At 46.8% G+C, this 18,974-nt stretch overlaps 1 protein-coding gene across 1 annotated transcript in view; it reads left to right on the top strand.

Annotated features, from left to right (window-relative positions):
- ADCY10 (adenylate cyclase 10) overlaps positions 1 to 18,974 on the top strand; it is a 56,250-nt gene that overhangs the window by 21,962 nt on the left and 15,314 nt on the right. Inside the window, exons 13-21 of the mRNA XM_023763265.1 lie at positions 922 to 1,075; positions 3,566 to 3,758; positions 4,276 to 4,362; positions 7,808 to 8,082; positions 8,903 to 9,039; positions 13,996 to 14,121; positions 15,759 to 16,037; positions 16,177 to 16,467; positions 16,847 to 16,859. Coding sequence (XP_023619033.1) covers positions 922 to 1,075; positions 3,566 to 3,758; positions 4,276 to 4,362; positions 7,808 to 8,082; positions 8,903 to 9,039; positions 13,996 to 14,121; positions 15,759 to 16,037; positions 16,177 to 16,467; positions 16,847 to 16,859 — 1,555 coding nt within the window. The remainder of the gene's footprint in view (positions 1 to 921; positions 1,076 to 3,565; positions 3,759 to 4,275; positions 4,363 to 7,807; positions 8,083 to 8,902; positions 9,040 to 13,995; positions 14,122 to 15,758; positions 16,038 to 16,176; positions 16,468 to 16,846; positions 16,860 to 18,974) is intronic.

Below are 18,974 nucleotides of genomic sequence, written 5' to 3'. Positions count from 1 at the left end.
CACAGGGAGCTGGCCAGAAAAGGTTTGGCCCCAAATGAGCCTTCAGCTCTTTTGACAGGTTGTGCTCGCTCCCTTGGCATTTCAGTCCTGCCTGTTCCTTCCCGTCCAGGTTTCAAAGGCTGTGGCCGACTTTCAGATTTTAATCTGGGCACCCCGTTACATATATGTAAAAACACACCAAGTAATAGTGACAGGGCTGCAACCCAAGCTGACTTCAATTTTCTTCTTTTTCTTTTCTACATTTTCCATACTTTCTACAGTGAACATTTGTTACATTAAGAATAAAAAACCCTAACATTTATTTTTACTAAAAATTTGGGTTGTTCTTAGGAATAAGTCTACATGCTTTTTTAAAGTAAGTTGAGTTTTCTTATCACTGATAATGCTTCTAGTAGCCCTGAGATAAGTATAATTTCTCACTCACAGAGAGCAAGTTTCCTTCGCAGATTGGAAATAAATTATTGGAAATAAAATATTCTATCCATAATCATTCAATATAGAAACCCTAACTATAATAAATGTAGTTCCTAGTGTAATAATCTTTAGATGACTTCCACTGTGTTATAGGAAAAAAAGGAAAAGGGAGGGAAAACAAGAACTGAAGTCAGCGATCCCTGGTTTCATTCCTGGCTGTGCGATTCCAGCGCACCTCACTATCCTGCACTAAAATTCAATGGACGTTTTAATGCGCATTATAAGAGTCGCATATATAATGTGCATTATTGGGAGTCACAACTGGAAAGCTCTAGAAAAAGATGTTAAAACATTTCAAAGTGTGCAGAACCTCACGAGAGTCCATGAACGATGCCCTGGAAATCCCAAAGGTCTCCTTAGGTGTCGTGTCACTATGTGCTTCTTATGTCTCTCCACTATTTTATCTTGACTGGGTTCGCTCTCTTTTTAAAAAAATAAAAATGACAGGACGTGAGAAGGAGCTGAAATACTTTAGGTGCAATATGAAGGAATTTCTGATGTCCAACTGCAGCCGCATCCTCATGTACGAAGGCTTGTCGGGCTACGGAAAAAGCCAGATACTCATGGAGATTGAGTACCTGTCCCAAGGTGAGAACCACAGGTGAGTGTCTGGCGATGACCGTTTATTTCTTGTCCACCCAGAGAATCCTGATGTCCTTAAAAGTTTCACCTCTTTTAAAGTCCCTCTCCTTTATATAATTTGCATCATGTAAACTACACACCACCTGTCCATTACGGGTGCCATGCACCCTTGTGCTAAATAAATAAATAATGATAATCATATTGAACCAAGACAATGAGAAGCCTGCCGACCCCCAGAGACCCTGATTGCATGCCAGGTGGAGCTTGGATATCATATGTTAGAGCTTCCTGGTTAAGGCCAGTGTGCAGGCAGGTGGAGAGCAGCTGGAAGAGGTGGAGACCAGGCTAGGGTGGGTGTGCAGGACGAGCGCATACATTTATCCAGCCGGCTGACAGTCACGGGTTCACACCATTCAGCTCTGTCCAGGAGTGGGAGCGACAATGACAGGCCTCTGAATTTTCCTTGGGAAGGCAAAGCTAGTGTATTGACCTCATACTGCTTGCCTCCTCTCATAGCGTGAATGTCATGAGGGCTCTCTGTGGGACAACCCATCGAGTACCCTCACTGTGGTCAGCATGGGGTTCAGTAGCAGTGATGGTGACCACATGCCGAGGTCTCACTGCTTCCACCACCCAACCTGAAGGCTTTAAGGGGAAAATGCTTAGTGGCCTTACATTATTTCTAGCTGTACTTCTACTCTTTTTAATGTCAGGCCTGAGAGAGGCCTGTTTTAAAATATCTTTAACATTGTTAAGGAGATAATTCATAACAATCAGAAGACATTCATTCCATTACTGAGTTACTACTGAGTTACTACTATGCTTCAGGAACTGTTAAGTTCTGTCTCCACTTGCGAGAGCTGCTGTAACAAAGTACCACAAACTGGGTGGCTCATCAACAGAAGTCTATCCTCTCGTTACTGGAAGCTGGAAGTCTGAGAGCAAGGTGTCAGCAGGGTCGGTTCCTTCTGAGAGCCATGAGGGACAACCTGTCTGTGCTTCTCCCCTGGCTTCTGGTGCAATTATTGGTGTTCCTTGGCTTATGGAAACATCACCCCAACCTCTGCCTTCATCGTCGCATGATATTCTCCCTGTCTCCAAATTTCCCCTTATAAAGACACAGTCATATTGGATTAGGGGTCCACCCTACTCCAGCCGGACCTTGTCTTAATTTCATTACATCTACAATGACCCTGTTGCCAAACAAGGTCACATTGTGAGGTACGGAGGTTAAGACTCAGCATATGGATTTGGGTGGGGCGTGAGTCAACCCATAACAAGTGCCGATGCCCCGAAGATGAAGGACATCTGACTCCCGCCCTGTGGGAGCTCTCACAGAAGAGAGATGACAATAGAAATGGGATGTGGAAAGGACAATGACAGAGGCATCCTAGGGAGTGTGGTGGGAGCTGAGGGAGAGGCCTGTGTGACCCAAACTTGGGACATCAGGGAAGAGTGCAGGAGGCTGCACCTGAACTGAGATGCACAGATGAGCGGGAAGCGAGGACTGGGAGGCGCTGTGGGACGTGATCACACTCCAGCTGGGGAGACACGGAAGCGAAGGCCTGGAGAGAGTAGATGGTCCTGTGCTGTCTGTTAGTGGTGGAGGATAGGCTGCTGAACAGAGTGGCAAGAAAGCACATATGAGGCCTTGGAGAGTCTTGTATGTCACAGAGAGGAGTCCAGACCTACCCCTTAGAGCAGCGGTTCTCAACCTGTGGGTCGCGACCCCTTTGGGAGTCGAACGACCCTTTCACAGGGGTCGCCTAAGACCATCGGAAAACACATATATAATTACATATTGTTTTTGTGATTAATCACTATGCTTTAATTATGTTTAATTTGTAACAATGAAATTGGGGGTCACCACAACATGAGGAACTGTATTAAAGGGTCGTGGCATTAGGAAGGTTGAGAACCACTGCCTTCGAGGATGGGAGCCACAGAAAAATCCTAAGTGGGAGAGAAGATTTGCATCTATCTAGAAACAATAGCCTCTGTGAATATAATGCATTCAGTGTCATGATGCCAGGCAGGGCAAGAGGCATGCCACTGGGTAGCACTGGTGAGAGGATGAGGGCATGCATCAAGGTGGAGGTGGTAGGCCTGGGGAAGAAGGCGAACCGACCTGGGCTTAGGAACCCAGTGGATCAGGCCGAGTATCTGAAGCAGAATTAAGAAAGGCTTGCAGATCGCTTAGGGAGTTGCTGGTAGGACAACTGAATATGAAGAGTCAGAGCTTGCCTTCAACCTTTATTAATTTCCTAAAATATATTTAAGCTCTGACCCCTGAACCAGGAGGTCACAGTTCGGTTCAATTCCTGATCAGGACACATGCCCTGATTGTGGGGAGAGGGGGACATGTAGGAGGCAGCCGATCAATGATTCTCTTTCCTCATTGATGTTTTTATCTCTCTCTCCCTTCCTCTCTCTGAAATCAATAGAAACATATTTAAAATATGTATATATTTTAAAACTCTCTTCTGATTCTTGACTTTCTTATAAACAGGACTATTGCTATTGCCTTGACTAAGATCAGCTTCCATCAAACTTTTTATACCATCCAGATACTCATGGCCAATGTCTTAGGTCTGGATGCTTGTAAACACTACAAGGAACGACAGACCAACATTGAAAATAAAGTCAAGACACTGTTGGATGAGAAATTCCATTGTATCTTTAATGACATTTTCCATGTCCAGGTAACTACCTAGTGTAAGACTTCCTCAAGGAATAGTGATGGGGCAGGTGAAGCAATTCTTCACCGATTCTTTGTGACCTGGCATCTCTTTGACTTGTGATACCCTTTTCTGTTCTCACCTGGAGAATCTGTGTGGTGAGGAAGTGCCTCCCAATCTTCCCTGAATGGCATTCCCCTTACTGAGACATAGTGGAGGTGTCTAGAAATGTCACACTCAAGAAAATCCAAATGCTACCTGTTGGTTCTTTTTTCTTCGCCTTTCTATCAAAGCTGTGCAATCCTAGCCCACGCCTCTGCTCCAACGGTGCCTGCCAGTGCAGGACCGAGTGTGCCCTGTTCGTTCCTGTATCTACTAGATCCAGTGACAAAGGGTATTAAAGCTGGAGAGGACATTATGGATTATCTAACACATGAGGATTTGAAGGCACATAACAGTGAAGTGATTTGCCCAAAGTCACACAGCTAGTGGCCCCCTTTGCTGTTTCCCATCGTTAATGTTCGAATTATTCTTCACACAGTTCCCTACCTCACGAGAGGTGTCCAAGATGAGCATCTTGAGAAAGCAAAAGCAGCTGGAAGCATTGTTTATGAAGATCTTGGAGAAAGTAAGAACATCTGCGGGTCGAGTAATGGGGGGAGGAAAACTGGGCATCGCATCACAGAGCTGGGCGACCTGAGGGGCAGGAAGCTTTGAATTGTGGGAAACCTGGTATCCTAAAGTTTTTCTTTCTCCTCCATCCTTCCAAACTTTGAGCTCAGAGTCCATTTAGAACGTAGCCCCAGGCTGCCCCCCTCTCACTGCCCCAGGCTGTGAGTTCAGATTATGCTAAACTTGAACATAGTTCCTTAACATTATTCCTGGGAGTGTGGCCTCTCCTTAAAACTACCCCCTTGGTTTCCCATCTGTAAGAGATGCAGTACATGTGAGTGGCTTGTATGTAGCCTCTGCAGCAGACTACCAAGGGTGGAACCTCAAACAAGTGACTTAACCTGCCTATGCACGTGTAAAATGGAGAAACAGTCGTACCTAGTCCCAGGGTTGTAAGGCTGAAATGAAACACTCAACCAGTGTTAGCGCTCTCTGTATGTTGATGGTCACCAAATCTATATTCCAGTTCCCACCACTCTCACAAGTACCAGACCGCATTTCCAAGGACATATATTACACAAGGATGTAGTAACTCCCACTCATTTCAGTGGCTAGTAGTAAATTTATTTGTTTCCTACTCCAATGCCCTTTCTTCCTCATTCTGATCCCGATCCTTGATTAGCTCATGGTAAATTCATTCATGCATCGTTTACTCCTTTCCTCTTTGCTCCCCTCCTAACCAGTTGCCACATCCACACGTCTACTCAGTTGCTGGGTCCTCCTATTTCTCCGTTGGGTGGTCTCTGGAATCCCCCATGCTCTGCCCCCCGCTGTATCAGGCTCCTTCTGGACCATTGTCATAGCTTTCCAACCAATCTCTGCACCTCACACCTCTTTCACCCCAATTCATCCTCCATATAAGTGCCAGAGTATATGCAAATCCAATAATATACACTTCATACTCTCTGAGTAATTCCCATTGCTAATGAGATAAAAACCAATATAAAAACCAATATATATATTTTAACCTGGAGAAATGCTACTCATCCTTCAGTGTCACCTCTTTGGTGAGAACTTCCCAAATCACTAGGCATGACTAACGCCTCTTCTACCTGCTTCTGTGGCACTTTGAACATATTTCTGGTTGAACTTTCCCCACTGTGTTTGTGAGCCTCTAGGGACGGGAGTCTCTTGCTCATGGCTACAGCACTATTGGCCAGCATTGTTTTTGGCACATAATAACTGATCACTAGCATAGAATACATGTGGCATTGAATCAGGTTTACAATTCAACACCCCCCTTCTCTATCCAGGCAAATAAGCTAGGCAGTCTGGGTAGTTTCTGACACCAGACTTTGGACCAGGTACATCACCAGTATCCAGGAAGCTTCTTAGAAAAGACAGATCTACGAGTCCTACCCCCAAAGATCCAGCAGGGCTTGGGTTGGGCTTAGGGATCTGTTCAGCTTTGTGCCTTTGTTTTAAAACTTCTCAATTGGTTCTAATGCGCAGTTTAGTTTGGAAACTACCACTAAAGATGTGCTTTCACTGTAGGCTGTGATGACAATCTTTGTATCGGTTACTCTGTGGCAGTGGTTCTCAACCTTCTGGCCCTTTAAATACAGTTCCTCATGTTGTGACCCAACCATAAAATTATTTTCGTTGCTACTTCATAACTGTAATCTTGCTATTGTTATGAATCATAATGTAAATATCTGATATGCAGGATGGTCTTAGATGACCCCTGTGAAACGGTCATTGGACTGCCAAAGGGGTCGCGACCCACAGGTTGAGAACCGCTGCTCTGTGGCCTTGGCAGGTCACCTAACCTGTCTGAATTTAACCTGTGCCTAAGGACACTCAGCAGTACCACCTCCCCTGAGCGTTCTGAGGACTCAGCCAGTTAGTTTATGTGAAGAGCGTGGGCATAGCATCCATGCTGCTTCTACTCACATTAGAGAATCCAATACACTGTCCTCGCTTTAAAATTGAAGAACTGGGGCCAGTGATGGACTCTCAAATTCATGCTGTTTTGTTTCCTACTCTACTCTCCTCGGTTCACAGATAACACTGACACCACCATTAATTAAATTTCTCTGGGTCAGTGAAGGGCTGTCAGAGTAAACTTCTTACGTGTGTGCTACAAGGCAGGTTATAATACTCAATATGAATGTCTGGGAGATCTGAAGTGTTAAAGTAGCCTTTGCTGATTATATATAGACTAGAGGCCCAATGCATGAAATTCGTGCAAGAGTAGGCCTTCCTGCCCCAGGCTGCCGGCACCGACTGCCCTCTGGCACCCGGGGCCTGGGCTTCCCTCGGGTCCCGGCTTCGTCCGGAAGGTCTTCCAGTCTAACTAGCATATTATGCTTTTATTATTATAGGTGTTAATTTCAGAGAGGAAGGGAGAGGGAGAGAAAAATAGAAACATCAATGATGAGAAAGAATCATTGACTGGCTGCCTCCTACATACCCGCTACTGAGGATCCAGCCCGCAACTCGGGCCTGTGCTCTTAACCTGACCAGAATCAAACCTGAGACCTTTCAGTCTGCAGGCCAACGCTCTATCCACTAAGCCAAACTGTCTAGGGCTGCTGCTTTTATTAAAAACATAGAGGAGAAGAATGGATAACCTCATCTCTTCTCACAAGGAACCACAAGAAGCTAACCCAGCCTGGGGCGGTGAGAGGGGGGCAGCCTGGGACGGTGACGGGGGGGCAGCTTAGGGCAGTGAGAGGGGCAGCTTGGGATTGTGAGAGGGGGGCAGGTTTGTCCCGACATCCCTCCCAGGCAGAAATGAGGGCCCACGAGGCGAGGGCTGACTCTAACTTGTGCCCCAGCACCTAGATGGCGCCTGACCCTCACAGGTACCCAATCGATGCTAGTGAGCAAATAAATAATGCAGACCAGGCAGGGAAAGTCTGCACAGAAGAGGGTTATGGGATCTGTCTTTAGTGTGACCCACGCAGAGTTCCAGCTGGAGCAGCAGCAGGTGCCGGCGTGCAGGACTGGCTCTGCTGCCTCGAGCGCAGCCTCTGCAGCACCCAGCCCCGTGCTTTTGGCCAGTGCGTGTGGCCGGTGCGTGTGGCTGGTGCTTGTGGCCGGTGCGTGCAGCCGGTGAGTCGATATCCCCGAGAGGCTTCATTTTCCAATAGATTAAAATGACTTGTAGTAAAAGATGCTTATTTTATGGAATGGGTGCTTTTACTGGGCCACAGTCCCATCTCCCCTACAAATTTGTATTATCTTTGCACAAAGATTTGCCCAAGTAAGAGTCCATTCCAGCCAGCTCTCTCCAATTTGCCACAAATTCCAAGTTACTGGCATCTGAATTCAGCTTTGTTGGGAATAAAATATTTAATTCAGCCCCACACAACCCAGGGGTCCTCATGCAGACCCACACGTGGATAAAACCCCGAAGTCCCACAGCATTTGTCTTCCTGTTTCTGTACCTTGTCCAGACAGTGAAACAGGAAAGGATTATTTTCATCATCGATGAGGCCCAGTTTGTGGACAAGACCTCCTGGGCCTTTCTGGAGAAGCTTATCCAGAACGTCCCTATCTTCATCATCATGTCCCTGTCTCCGTTCCTCGACGTGCCCTGTGAAGCTGCCAGCGCCATAATAAAGAACAGGAACACCACCTACATCACCATCGGCGCCGTGCAGCCCGGCGACATCCGCAACAAGGTCTGCCTGGACCTCAATGTCAAGGGCATCCCCAAAGAACTGGACTTGTGAGTAACCTGTTCTGTCCTGAAAGGCATCTGCATTCACTACGCAGGTCCAGACCTCACCAGAGTCCTTAAGATGCGGCTTAAAGTGACTATTTCAGCGTTCTTGCTGGGCCGCCTTTCAAAGGGGCCATCCCACAGGCTGGTAGGAGGGATGCTGTCCTCCTTTCCTTGTTATAGTCCCTGGGGTGCCTGCTCAGACTGCGTGGGGACATCAATTTGTTTCCCTTTCATCTTGCTGGACGTGAGTTCTACTCTAATCTAGTTTTAGGACATTGTCATGAGCAAGTGACTCCAAAGTCAAAACGGTAAACATGAAAGACCACAACCTGCACCTAATCGAGGTCCTGCTCGGCAGGCAGCGGTGTGGCCTGGTGCTGGCTGTCTAGTCAATGCCTCCTGAGCCGCTCAGTCAGTGCCTCCTGAGCCGCTCAGTCACCTCCTCCTGGGGCTTGACAGGTGTCCCCTGAAGCACACGAACAACACCTCGCCTTTAGCTGGCTGTTTGCAGCCCACCTGGTCTCTGCCGAGGTTCTTTCTAATGAGGATGTCTTGCTTCTGCAAGAAACATTGAAAATATAAACCAGAAATTAATGAAAATGGCCATTTATGAGGTGAGGAAGGGAAGCAAGACTGAGGATGTCCCTTATTTTATAGTTTTGGTTTTGGACAGATGGTCAATGCTGTAGGTAATTAGACAAAAGAAAGAAAAGCCATTGAGACTGCGAAGAGATTATTTTCAAGTGATTGTGAAGACTCAAATATTGTTCCATCTAGAAAGGCGGCTCTTCCAGGTAAGTAGGTTGCCTTGTGTTCACTACAGGTACCTAGTGGAGGGAAGCTGTGGGATCCCCTTTTACTGCGAAGAATTGCTGAAAAACCTTGACCAGCACAGGGTGCTTGTTTTCCAACCGATGGAGTCTGAGGAAAAGGCAAACGTGACCTGGAATAACCTGTTCAGTGAGTCCCACAGCGACTTCTTCCCCTGTCCTTCTGCAGAGAGGGCAGCAAGAGTGGGCTTTTCCCTGGGCGGCTTCCACAAGGGACAGAGGGTTGGGGGAGTCCAGGACTGTGGGACCTGATACCTCTGACAGCGGGAGAACATAGCATTTTCGAGTCCCAGAAGGCAACATTACTAGGCAAGTTTACTATTCAGGCCTTGCCATTTCTGATATCTCTTTCTGATCCTAACCAAGTCACAAGTAGAGTACCGTCTCCTCATGAATGCATTGGCACCTGAGTGAGGGTATTGAACATGTGTAAAATATATGTTTTTTTAAGTCATTATTGTTGAGAGTATTACAATGTCCCCCTTTCTTCCCCACATTCTCCCCTCCCCTGTGCCCTTGCCCACCCCACCATAGGCCTTCACCACATTATTGTCTGTGTCCATAAGTGATATATACATGCATATAAGATCTTTTCCTTCCTTCTGAGATTCGTCAGTCTGTTTCATGTTTCCATGCCTCTGGTTCTATTTTATTCATCAGTTTATTTTGTTCATTAGATTCTTTGTTCATTTATTTTGACTTTTTGATATCTATCAACTGTTGGTAGATAAGTATCTATTGCCATTTTTTGGTTCATATTTTTCATCTTCTTCTCCTCTTCCTCCTCCTCCTCTTCCTCCTCCTCCTCTTCCTTCTTCCTCCTCCTCTTCTTTCCTCCTCCTCTTCCTTCCTCCTCCTCCTCCTCCTCCTCCTCCTCCTCCTCCTCCTCCTCCTCCTCCTCCTCCTCTTCCCCCTCATTCTTATTCTTATTCTTATTCTTATTCTTATTCAACATTCAACATTTCATGTAATACTGGTTTGGTGGTGATGAACTTTAGCTTTTTCTTGCCTGTGAAGCTCTTTATTTGACCTTCAATTCTAAATGACAGCTTTGCTGGCTAGAGTAATCTTGGTTGTAGGTCCTTGCTAGTCATCATTTTTTTAAAAAAATATATTTTATTGATTTTTTACAGAGAGGAAGGGAGAGGGATAGAGAGTTAGAAACATCGATGAGAGAGAAACATCGATCAGCTGCCTCCTGCACATCTCCCACTGGGGATGTGCCCGCAACCCAGGTACATGCCCTTGACCGGAATCGAACCCGGGACCCTTGAGTCCGCAGGCCGACGCTCTATCCACTGAGCCAAACCGGTTTCGGCATCATTTTGAATATTTCTTGCCACTCCCTTCTGGTCTGCAAAGCTTTGGTTGAGAAATCAGCTGACAGTCTTATTAGTGCTCCCTCGTAGGTAACTAACTGCTTTTCTCTTGCTCCTTTTAAGATTTTCTTTGTCTTTAACCTTTGGCATTTTAATTATGATGTGTTTTGGTGTGGGCCTCTTTGGGTTCCTCTTGTTTAGGACTCTCTGAACTTCCTGGACTTGTATGTCTATTTCTCTCACCAGGTAGGGGAAGTTTTCTGTCATTATTTTTTCAAATAGGTTTGCAATCTCTTGCTCTCTCTCTCCTCCTTCTAGCACCCCCATGATGCAAATGTTAACAACTTGAAGTCCCAGTGGCTCCTTATACTATCTTCATTTTTAAAATTCTTTTTGCTCTTCTGGTTGGGTGTTTTTTGCTTCCTCATATTCCAATCACTGATTTGATTTTTTGCATACTCTATTCTACTGTTGATTCCCTATAAATTATTCTTCATTTCTGTTAGTGTATCCTTCGTTCCTGACTGGTCCTTTCTCATTTCTTTGATGTTCTCCCTAATGTCCTTGAAATTCTCACTAAAATCTTCGAAATTCTCACAAAGTCCCTTGAAGCGCTCATTAAGATCCTTGAGCATCCTTATAACCATTATTTTGAACTCTGTACCTAGTAGTTTGCTTGCTTCCATTTCATCGAGTTCCTTTTCTGGAGATTTCTTCTGTTCTTTCATTTGTGACATGTTTCTTTGTATCCACATTTTGGCTGCTTCCCTTGTGTTTGTTTCTTGTATTATGTAGAACTGCTATGTCTCTTGGAATTGGTAGAGGGGCTTTGTGAAGTATGTATCCTGTAGGACCCATGGATCAGCCCCGCCCCCCTCCCCCCCCACCCATCACCTGAGCTGGGCACTCTAGGTGTGCCCTTGTTTGGGCTGTGTGCACTGTCTTACTGTGGTTAAGCCTTGATTGCTATTTATATCATTGGGAGGAATTGACCCCCAGGCCAATTGGCTGTGAGGGTCAGCTGTGATTATAGTGGAAGAGCTGCTGTGCAGGAGACACCCTTATGGAACAGGACTTGCTTCATTTGGGCTTTGGTGCTCACTGAGTCTTCCCCCTTGAGTATGTCACTTGTGAATATGTAGAGTTGTAATCTGATGTGGTCTGAAGCTATCCACCTGGTGCACTGGCTCTAGGGCCTCCAGGGAGGTGTAAAATCAGCCACTGCCTGGGGTCACCTGGCAGGAGCTACAGAGAGATCTGCAGGTGGCTGCTACTTAGAAGTGTCGAGCTGTGAAGCAAGGTAGGCTGGTGCTAGTGCCAGGTCTTGAGCTTTTCATTGATAGGTTTGGGACATGCTGACACCAGGGATGCTTGTTTGAGAGATTTTAGCAAAGTCTGAAGTCTGAACCAGGACAGGCCATTCATCTGGAAAAGTTGCTGCAAACAGCTTAGGTTAGACTGCAGATTGGATGGAGCAGGGTCTAAGGAAATCATCAATGTGGAACAAACAGTGTGGGCCATGCTGATAAAAACTCAGATATGGCTGCCAGTCTGCTCTGGGACAGGGGAGCTCCAGCACAGGAACAATGACCCCTGCGAGCACCATGGTCAGGGAGAAAGCAGCCTCCGAGTTCCTGCCCCAATGCTGGACAATCCAGTTCCTCCCCCTATGTCCCTGGCTCTCCCCCAGCTATTGCTCAGAGGAAGCAGACCATGTAAGGTCATGTACCATCCCTCTAAGAGGATCTGCCTGGGGCTCCATCAGCCTCTGTGTCACTCAGCCACAATCCCTGCTGGTTTTTACAGCCCTAAGTTATGGGGACTTCTCTTCCCAGCTCTTGAACCCTGGGCTGGGAAACTGGTGTGGTGCTGAGACCCCTTGATTCTCACAGGCCTCACAGGAAGCCTCTGCAGTGAAGATATCCCTCCCAATTAAACACACACACACACACACACACACACACACCCTGCATGTCAGTGTCATTCTGCACCTCCACCCCTTCTACCAGTCTTGATGTACTTTCTTCTTTACTTCTATAGCTGTAGGACTTTCATTCCACCAGATTTCAGGCAGTTCTAAATGATGGTTGTTTTGTATTTTAATTGTAATTTTGATGTGGTTGTGGGAGGCAAGTACTGGCATTTACCTATGCCACCATCTTGGTTCTCTAAAATATATGATGATATATACTACTAGAGGCCCGGTGCACAAAAATTTGTGCACTGGGGGGGGGGGGGGCCCTCAGCCCGGCGTGTGCCCTCTCGCAGTCTGGGACCCCTCGGGGAATGGGCCTAAGCTGGCAGTCGGACATCCTTCTGGCAGCCTGGAAGACCATGGGGGATGTCCACTTACCAGTGGGGAGCAGGCCTAAGCTGCAGTCGGACATCCTTAGCACTGCTGAGGAGGCGGGAGAGGCTCCCACCACCACCACTGTACTGGCAGCCGTCAGCCTGGCTTGTGGCTGAGCAGAGCTCCCCCTGTGGGAGCACACTGACCACCAGGGGGCAGCTCCTGCATTGATCGTCTGCCCCCTGGTGGTCAGTGTGTGTCATAGTGACTAGTCATTCCCAGTGGTTCTGCTGTTAGGGTCAATTTGCATATTACCCTTTTATTATATAGGATAGAGACCTGGAGCATGGGTGGGGGCCGGCTGGTTTGCCATGAAGGGTGTCCTGGATCAGGGTGGGGGTCCCGCTGGAGTGCCTGGCCAGCCTGGATGAGGGGCTGAGGGCTGTTTTCAGACTGGCCACACCCCCTTCAGGGAGGGGGGTCCTGCTGGGGTGCCTGGCCAGTCTGGGTGAGGGCTGATAGCTGTTTGCAGGCTGGCCAAGCCCCCCAGCGGGGACCCTCACCCCATGAGGGTGTGGCTATCCTGGGTGAGGGGCTGATGGCTGTTTGCCGGCTGGCCACAGCCCCCAGCCACCCAAACTCCCAGTGGAGGCTGGCTGGAAGCAGGTATCTGGGATTTATTTAGCTTCTATAATTGAAACTTTGTTGTCTTGAGCCGAGGCCACAGCCGGCCAGGGCAGGTGGGAAACTTGGCTTCTTCCATCACCGGGGCAACCAAGCCTCCTGCTTGCTCCAGCTCCGTGGCTGCTGGCCGCCATCTTGGTTGGGTTAATTTGCATAAAGTCACTCTGATTGGCTGGTGGGCGTGGCTTGGGGCATAGCGTTGGTGCGGTCAATTTGCATGTTTCTCTTATTAGATTAGATAAGATACTTTGTGATAACCTTTGAATCAAATTTTTATAAAACTGCATGTACTTTCAATAGTTTTTGTTTGGGCGGGGAGGCAGGCAAGGAGATAAAACATCTTTTTTGTTGTTGTTGTTAATCCTCACCTGAGGATATTTTTTCCATCGATTTTTTTAGAGAGAGAGGGAGGGAGGAGAGACAGAGAGAGAAAGAGAGATGTGAGAGAGAGACATTGATTGGTTGACTCCCGCACTTTCCTCAACTACGGCTGGGACAGAACTTGCAACCCAGGTACATATCCTCGACCAGGAATTGAACCGGTACCCTTTGGTACATGGGGCAATGCTCTAATCATTGAGCGATATTGGCCAAGGGCAGGACAAAACATCTTTTGAATAAATGTAGATTTTTCATATATCAGTTTTACTTAAAAACAATATTCCAAACTATTTGGTGAGCCAAGACACACATCTGCCTGTTCTTCCTCATGTGAGATCACCTCAAAGTGCATCAGAAAATCAGAATAATGACAGAACAATGACAACTTTTCTTGCCTTTTACCTCCTGATAGAGAATGTTGCTAAGCCAACGGAGCTGTTAAGACCATTTACTCTCGGTGATGATGGAGGTGAGGAAGTCTGCAAACTCGCCAGTGGTGTCAGATTGAAGAACTTGTCTCCACCAGCATCACTAAAAGGTAAAGACAACTTGACCCGGTGCTCATTCTCCAGAACCTGGGCACACTCTGCTTCCTCTAGGACAGTGACGGCGAACCTATGACACGCGTGTCAGAGGTGACACGCAAACTCATTTTTTTGGTTGATTTTTCTTTGTTAAATGGCATTTAAATATATAAAATAAATATCAAAAATATAAGTCTTTGTTTCACTATGGTTGCAAATATCAAAAAATTTCTATATGTGACACGGCACCAGAGTTAAGTTAGGGTTTTTCAAAATGCTGACACGCCGAGCTCTAAAGGTTTGCCATCACTGCTCTAGGACAAGGATCTGGAAATGAGATACGATCGGCACCCTGGCGTGGCTGTCTTTGCGTCGCCCTGGGTCAGGGAGGCTCCAGGAAGGTGGGACTTTTCTGCTTCTAATTAGGAGCCACCTCCCTCCTGTGCATATTCTGGAGTCTGATTTGAACAAAGTGTTCTTCAGCTGCACGCAAAGTACATTCTCAAACAGAAACCACGTAAGGAGAGAGCAAGGGTAATACTGAAACTTTTCTACCATCTGCTTTTGTAAGAGATGGCAAAGAGTAGAATTTATATCAGAGATGTGTTACTGTTCTTTTATTTATTTATTTTTATTTTTAAAATATATTTTATTGATTTTTTACAGAGAGGAAGGGAGAGGGATAGAGAGTTAGAAACATCGTTGGGAGAGGAACATCAATCAGCTGCCTCCTGCACACCCCCTACTGGGGATGTGCCCGCAACCAAGATACATGCCCTTGACAGAAATCGAACCTGGGACCCTTCAGTCCACAGGCCGACGCCCTATCCACTGAGCCAAACCGGTTAGGGCTGTTACTGTTCTTTTAAAGAAAATGATTTTCCAGCCACGTCCTTGTATGTCCTCAGCTCTGATTTATGCCAGCTGTAAGGAACTTTAAATGTTTCAAAGGATGACCGAGGGGTGCCTCAAGGTTCTCAGCTTCCAAAAGAGCCTCTAGCTCATTTCTGTGTTTTCATTCACTGTGTCTACCAGCATAGGAAGGTGGCCTAGTCTGTGGACAAGTTGACAGGTTCTCATTTTGTCCCTGATGAGGGTGAGGTGGTGACATTCTGGTCTGATGTCCAGGAAGCCATGTGAGTTATGACACTGAGCTTAGAAGACAAGTTGGGATTGATGCTGAGAACCCTCGGACACTTTGTCGTGAACATAGAGATGGTCATGGAGTGTCACAAGGAAAAAAGAATCTCTGGGGAGGACAGAGGGAAGCCTGATTGCTAGGAGATCCCAGGAGAAAGCAGTCAGTGAAGAAGATAGAGGACCAGCTACAGAATGCAGATGGCAGGCCTGTTCCTCCCGCCTGCTGTGGCCCATCCTTGTCACACTTTCACACAAAATCAGAACCTTGAAATCAGTCTGATCTTTGCCTGGCCTTCGTGCCATGCGTATTTTTAGACCATAGCACATGCATTTTCCGTGCTCTCCGTGCCAGCGCTCGGTGAAGTAGGCACTAAGCAAACAGTCCTTTGGACCTCACTTGGCGGGGTTTCTGTGAACAAGAGCTGTAGAGCAGGACAGTGGTCTGTCTCTAGAAAGGATTTGATAAAGACAGATGAGCAGTTCCCCAACGTGTGGCTTCTTGCACTTGCAGAAATCTCTCTGGTCCAGCTGGATAGCATGAGCCTCTCCCACCAGATGTTGGTAAGATGTGCGGCCATCATTGGCCTGACCTTTACTACGGAGTTGTTGTTCGAGATTCTCCCGTGTTGGAACATGAAGAGGATGATCAACGCCCTGGCGACTCTTGTGGAATCCAACATCTTTGATTGTTTCCGGAATGGCAAGGAGCTCCGGAAGGCTCTAAAGCAGAATTCCGCCTCGTTTGAGGTGCATCATCGCTCCTTGTCTCTGAAGCCCGTTGAAGGACAGGGTGAGTAGAGCCTGGAAGGAACCCATATTTCCTTAGTTAAAGGCACATCTGAATCAGAGCTGATCCACGGTAAGTAGTGGGACCAGGTTCGTACTCCCTGACCCCCATGTGGCTGAAAAACCCTCTCTGTTCTCTCTAGCTCACAGGGAGAGCGAAGCGCTTCATGAACAGGAGAGCGAGGTCATTGAGTGCCACATCATTCGGTTCTGCAGGCCGATGATGCAGAAAACAGCCTACGAGCTGTGGCTGAAGGACCAGAAGGTGGACATGCACTTGAAATGTGCCCGCTTCTTAGAAGAAAATGCCCACAGGTGCGACCAGTGCCACAGTGGGGACTTCATCCCCTATCACCATTTCACAGTGGACATTCGGCTCAACTCTTTGGACATGGACTCCATCAAGAAGATGGCCAAATCCCAGGGATTTAAAAGTAAACTTACTTCTTTCTTAATTAGCCCTAACCATTCCTGGAGAAGGTGAGGGTTTCAAGTCCCCCCTAGGGCGTGGGCACACTGAGTTATGAGACTGCAACAGCAGAGGGGCGGGCAGGGGAGCTGGAATATCTGTGTGGTAGAGTCTAGCATTCTAGCCAAACCAGTCTCCCTGCAAGAGAGACAGGTAGGTAGGATCAGGGTGTGGCCAGAGTTCAAACTGAAAAGTCCAAACGATAAAACAGACCCAGCTTCAGTCACACCAGGGATGGAACCCTAGGGGTGGGGCCTGACATGGGGAAGTGGGAGCAACAACAGGTCCCCGAGGGAGGTAAGAACGTTGCTGTTTTGTTGGTGGAGTTTGAAACAAGGCTCCAGCTGAAGAAGATGTGTGGGAGAGAACTGTGCAGGGCCGAGCTGGTCAGGGCTCCAGAGAACAGAGCTCGGGCTCAGGGCTGGGATTCAAGGCCACTCGTGAAGCCAAACTGATAACACAAACCAGCCAAACATCTGGGAACACACAGTGGAGGATTCGGGGGTGGAGGCTTCATGGGCCCGGGGACTCAGCTCCCGCAGGCATGATGGGGTCAGACTTAGGGCAGCAACGCCCACTCCAGCCCCCACTTGGGTAGGTAGCCCTGGCCGACGGCCACAGTATTGATGGCTAAATCTGCCTGGAAAAGCAGAGACCACAAGTAGAGGATTCCTATATTATACATATATTAAAAATTGGGAAGAAATGCATGTGAGGTGCCGAGCTCATAGTAGGAACAACATAAGTCCTTATTTTCATGTGTTCCCTATTTTATATGCATTGTCATTGGATCTTCATTTCAACGCTTAAAGGTGGAGGGTTATTTTCATTTTATACAAGAGGAAATTGAGGTTCTGGAAGATGAAAGAGCTTGTGTAATGCCACAGAACAAGGGGCAGAAGGCGTGCAGGAGGCAGCCGATCAATGATTCTCTCTCATCATTGATGTTCTATCTCTCCCTCCTTCCCTTCCTCTCTGAAATCAAGAAAAAAAATTATTTTTTTTTAAAAGAGAAATCAGGTCAAGAGTTTTTGAGTCTATATATATTGAGTCTGTACATGAGGGTTTCAAGTCCCCATTTGGGCACAAAAATGATGAGCCTTTAGTAATCTCACCCCATTGGGACAAGAAAGACATCAAGGGAACATACACATAGCCGAATCTAGTGTTTAGTACTAGTATGTTACATCCCTCCCCCCCCATGCATTACAGTTTTGAGAAATTGGAAATATGTCTTTAAATGACTATTATAAAAGTAGTATATGTGTAACATGATATTTAAATTGAAATTTGTACCAAGCACTAAAATACAATGGATGCTGCCAGCCAAAGTGAGGTAAATAGATGGAAAAACAGAATTTATGAAGGAAATAGCTGAGAATCAGTTACAATCTTGGAGCGTTCCTCCAGATCCAAGACATAAACACAAGGAAGAGTGTGGAGAGGGCCTGGATTTATAAAGAAATGTCCTTGGTGAGAACCCACGAGGTTCCCCATGTCATTATCTCAGCCCTAGTAAGGTGTCTTCCTTGGCATCAGTTCCAGGACACAGAGGACGAGGCCTACCCTACCCTAGAGGGCTGGAGCAGCCTGTGTCCACACTGGGATTGCACTGCCCTCCCAGAATTTGGGAAAGAATGTTGAGGGTTTTTCATGGCTCTGTAGTTAAGGGTAGATGAGATAAACAATTGAAAGTCGTTGGCATATGGATGGAATTTAAGTCAAGGGCAAATGAAATTACTGATAAAAAAAATTGGATGGAGAAGGGAGTCCAGGACCAAACCCGGGCTTACCAACCTTTGGAATGTTGGCAGAGGCATAGGAGCCACCAGGGAGAGAAGCAAGGGAATGGGTGTCACCAAAACTAATTAGGGGAGTGATCAATTGTATTGAAAAGGTTACAAAGATGTGACCTTTGGATTTAGCAACATGGTGGCCACTGGTAACCTTGACAAGAGCAGTTTAAGTGAAAGGATAGAGGCATCATTCGATTCCTTTAGCTCCCAGTCCCCTGAGATATATTAGATCGCAGTTTCGGAGCAGGGGCCAGGGAGGTGGGCAAACCAACCCTCTCTCATCTGATCAGGACCTTGACAGAGGTCGATGCGCACTCATTCTGTGGGAGCAGGGGCACAGAAGTCTTTCAGAAGAAGGTGATAACGAGGGGCTTCAACTGTCCTTTTATAAATTAAAAGATCTGCAGAGTAAAGCATTTGCCTGAAGCCAGCAGAATATGATCTGAGACAAGTCCCTTTCCTGATCTGGGAGTTTTCCTTCTCCCAAGATAGAGAAGTGGCTAGAATAAACAATCCTCATTTGTTTTCTGTTTTAAGGTCATCATGGAATTTTCTAACATATTTAAGTTAGGCTGGACTGAAGGTTTTTTGTGTTGTTGTTTTTTTAATCCTCACCAGAGGATATGTTTATTGATTTTAGAGAAGAGAGGGAGGGAGAGAGAGAGAGGCATTGATG

This window comes from Myotis lucifugus, unplaced genomic scaffold, assembly GCF_000147115.1.
Source record: "Myotis lucifugus unplaced genomic scaffold, Myoluc2.0 scaffold_279, whole genome shotgun sequence".
In the NCBI taxonomy this organism is placed as follows: Eukaryota; Metazoa; Chordata; class Mammalia; order Chiroptera; family Vespertilionidae; genus Myotis; species Myotis lucifugus.
The sequence above is the reverse complement of the archived record's forward strand: the minus strand, read 5'-3'. Positions and strand labels throughout refer to the sequence as shown.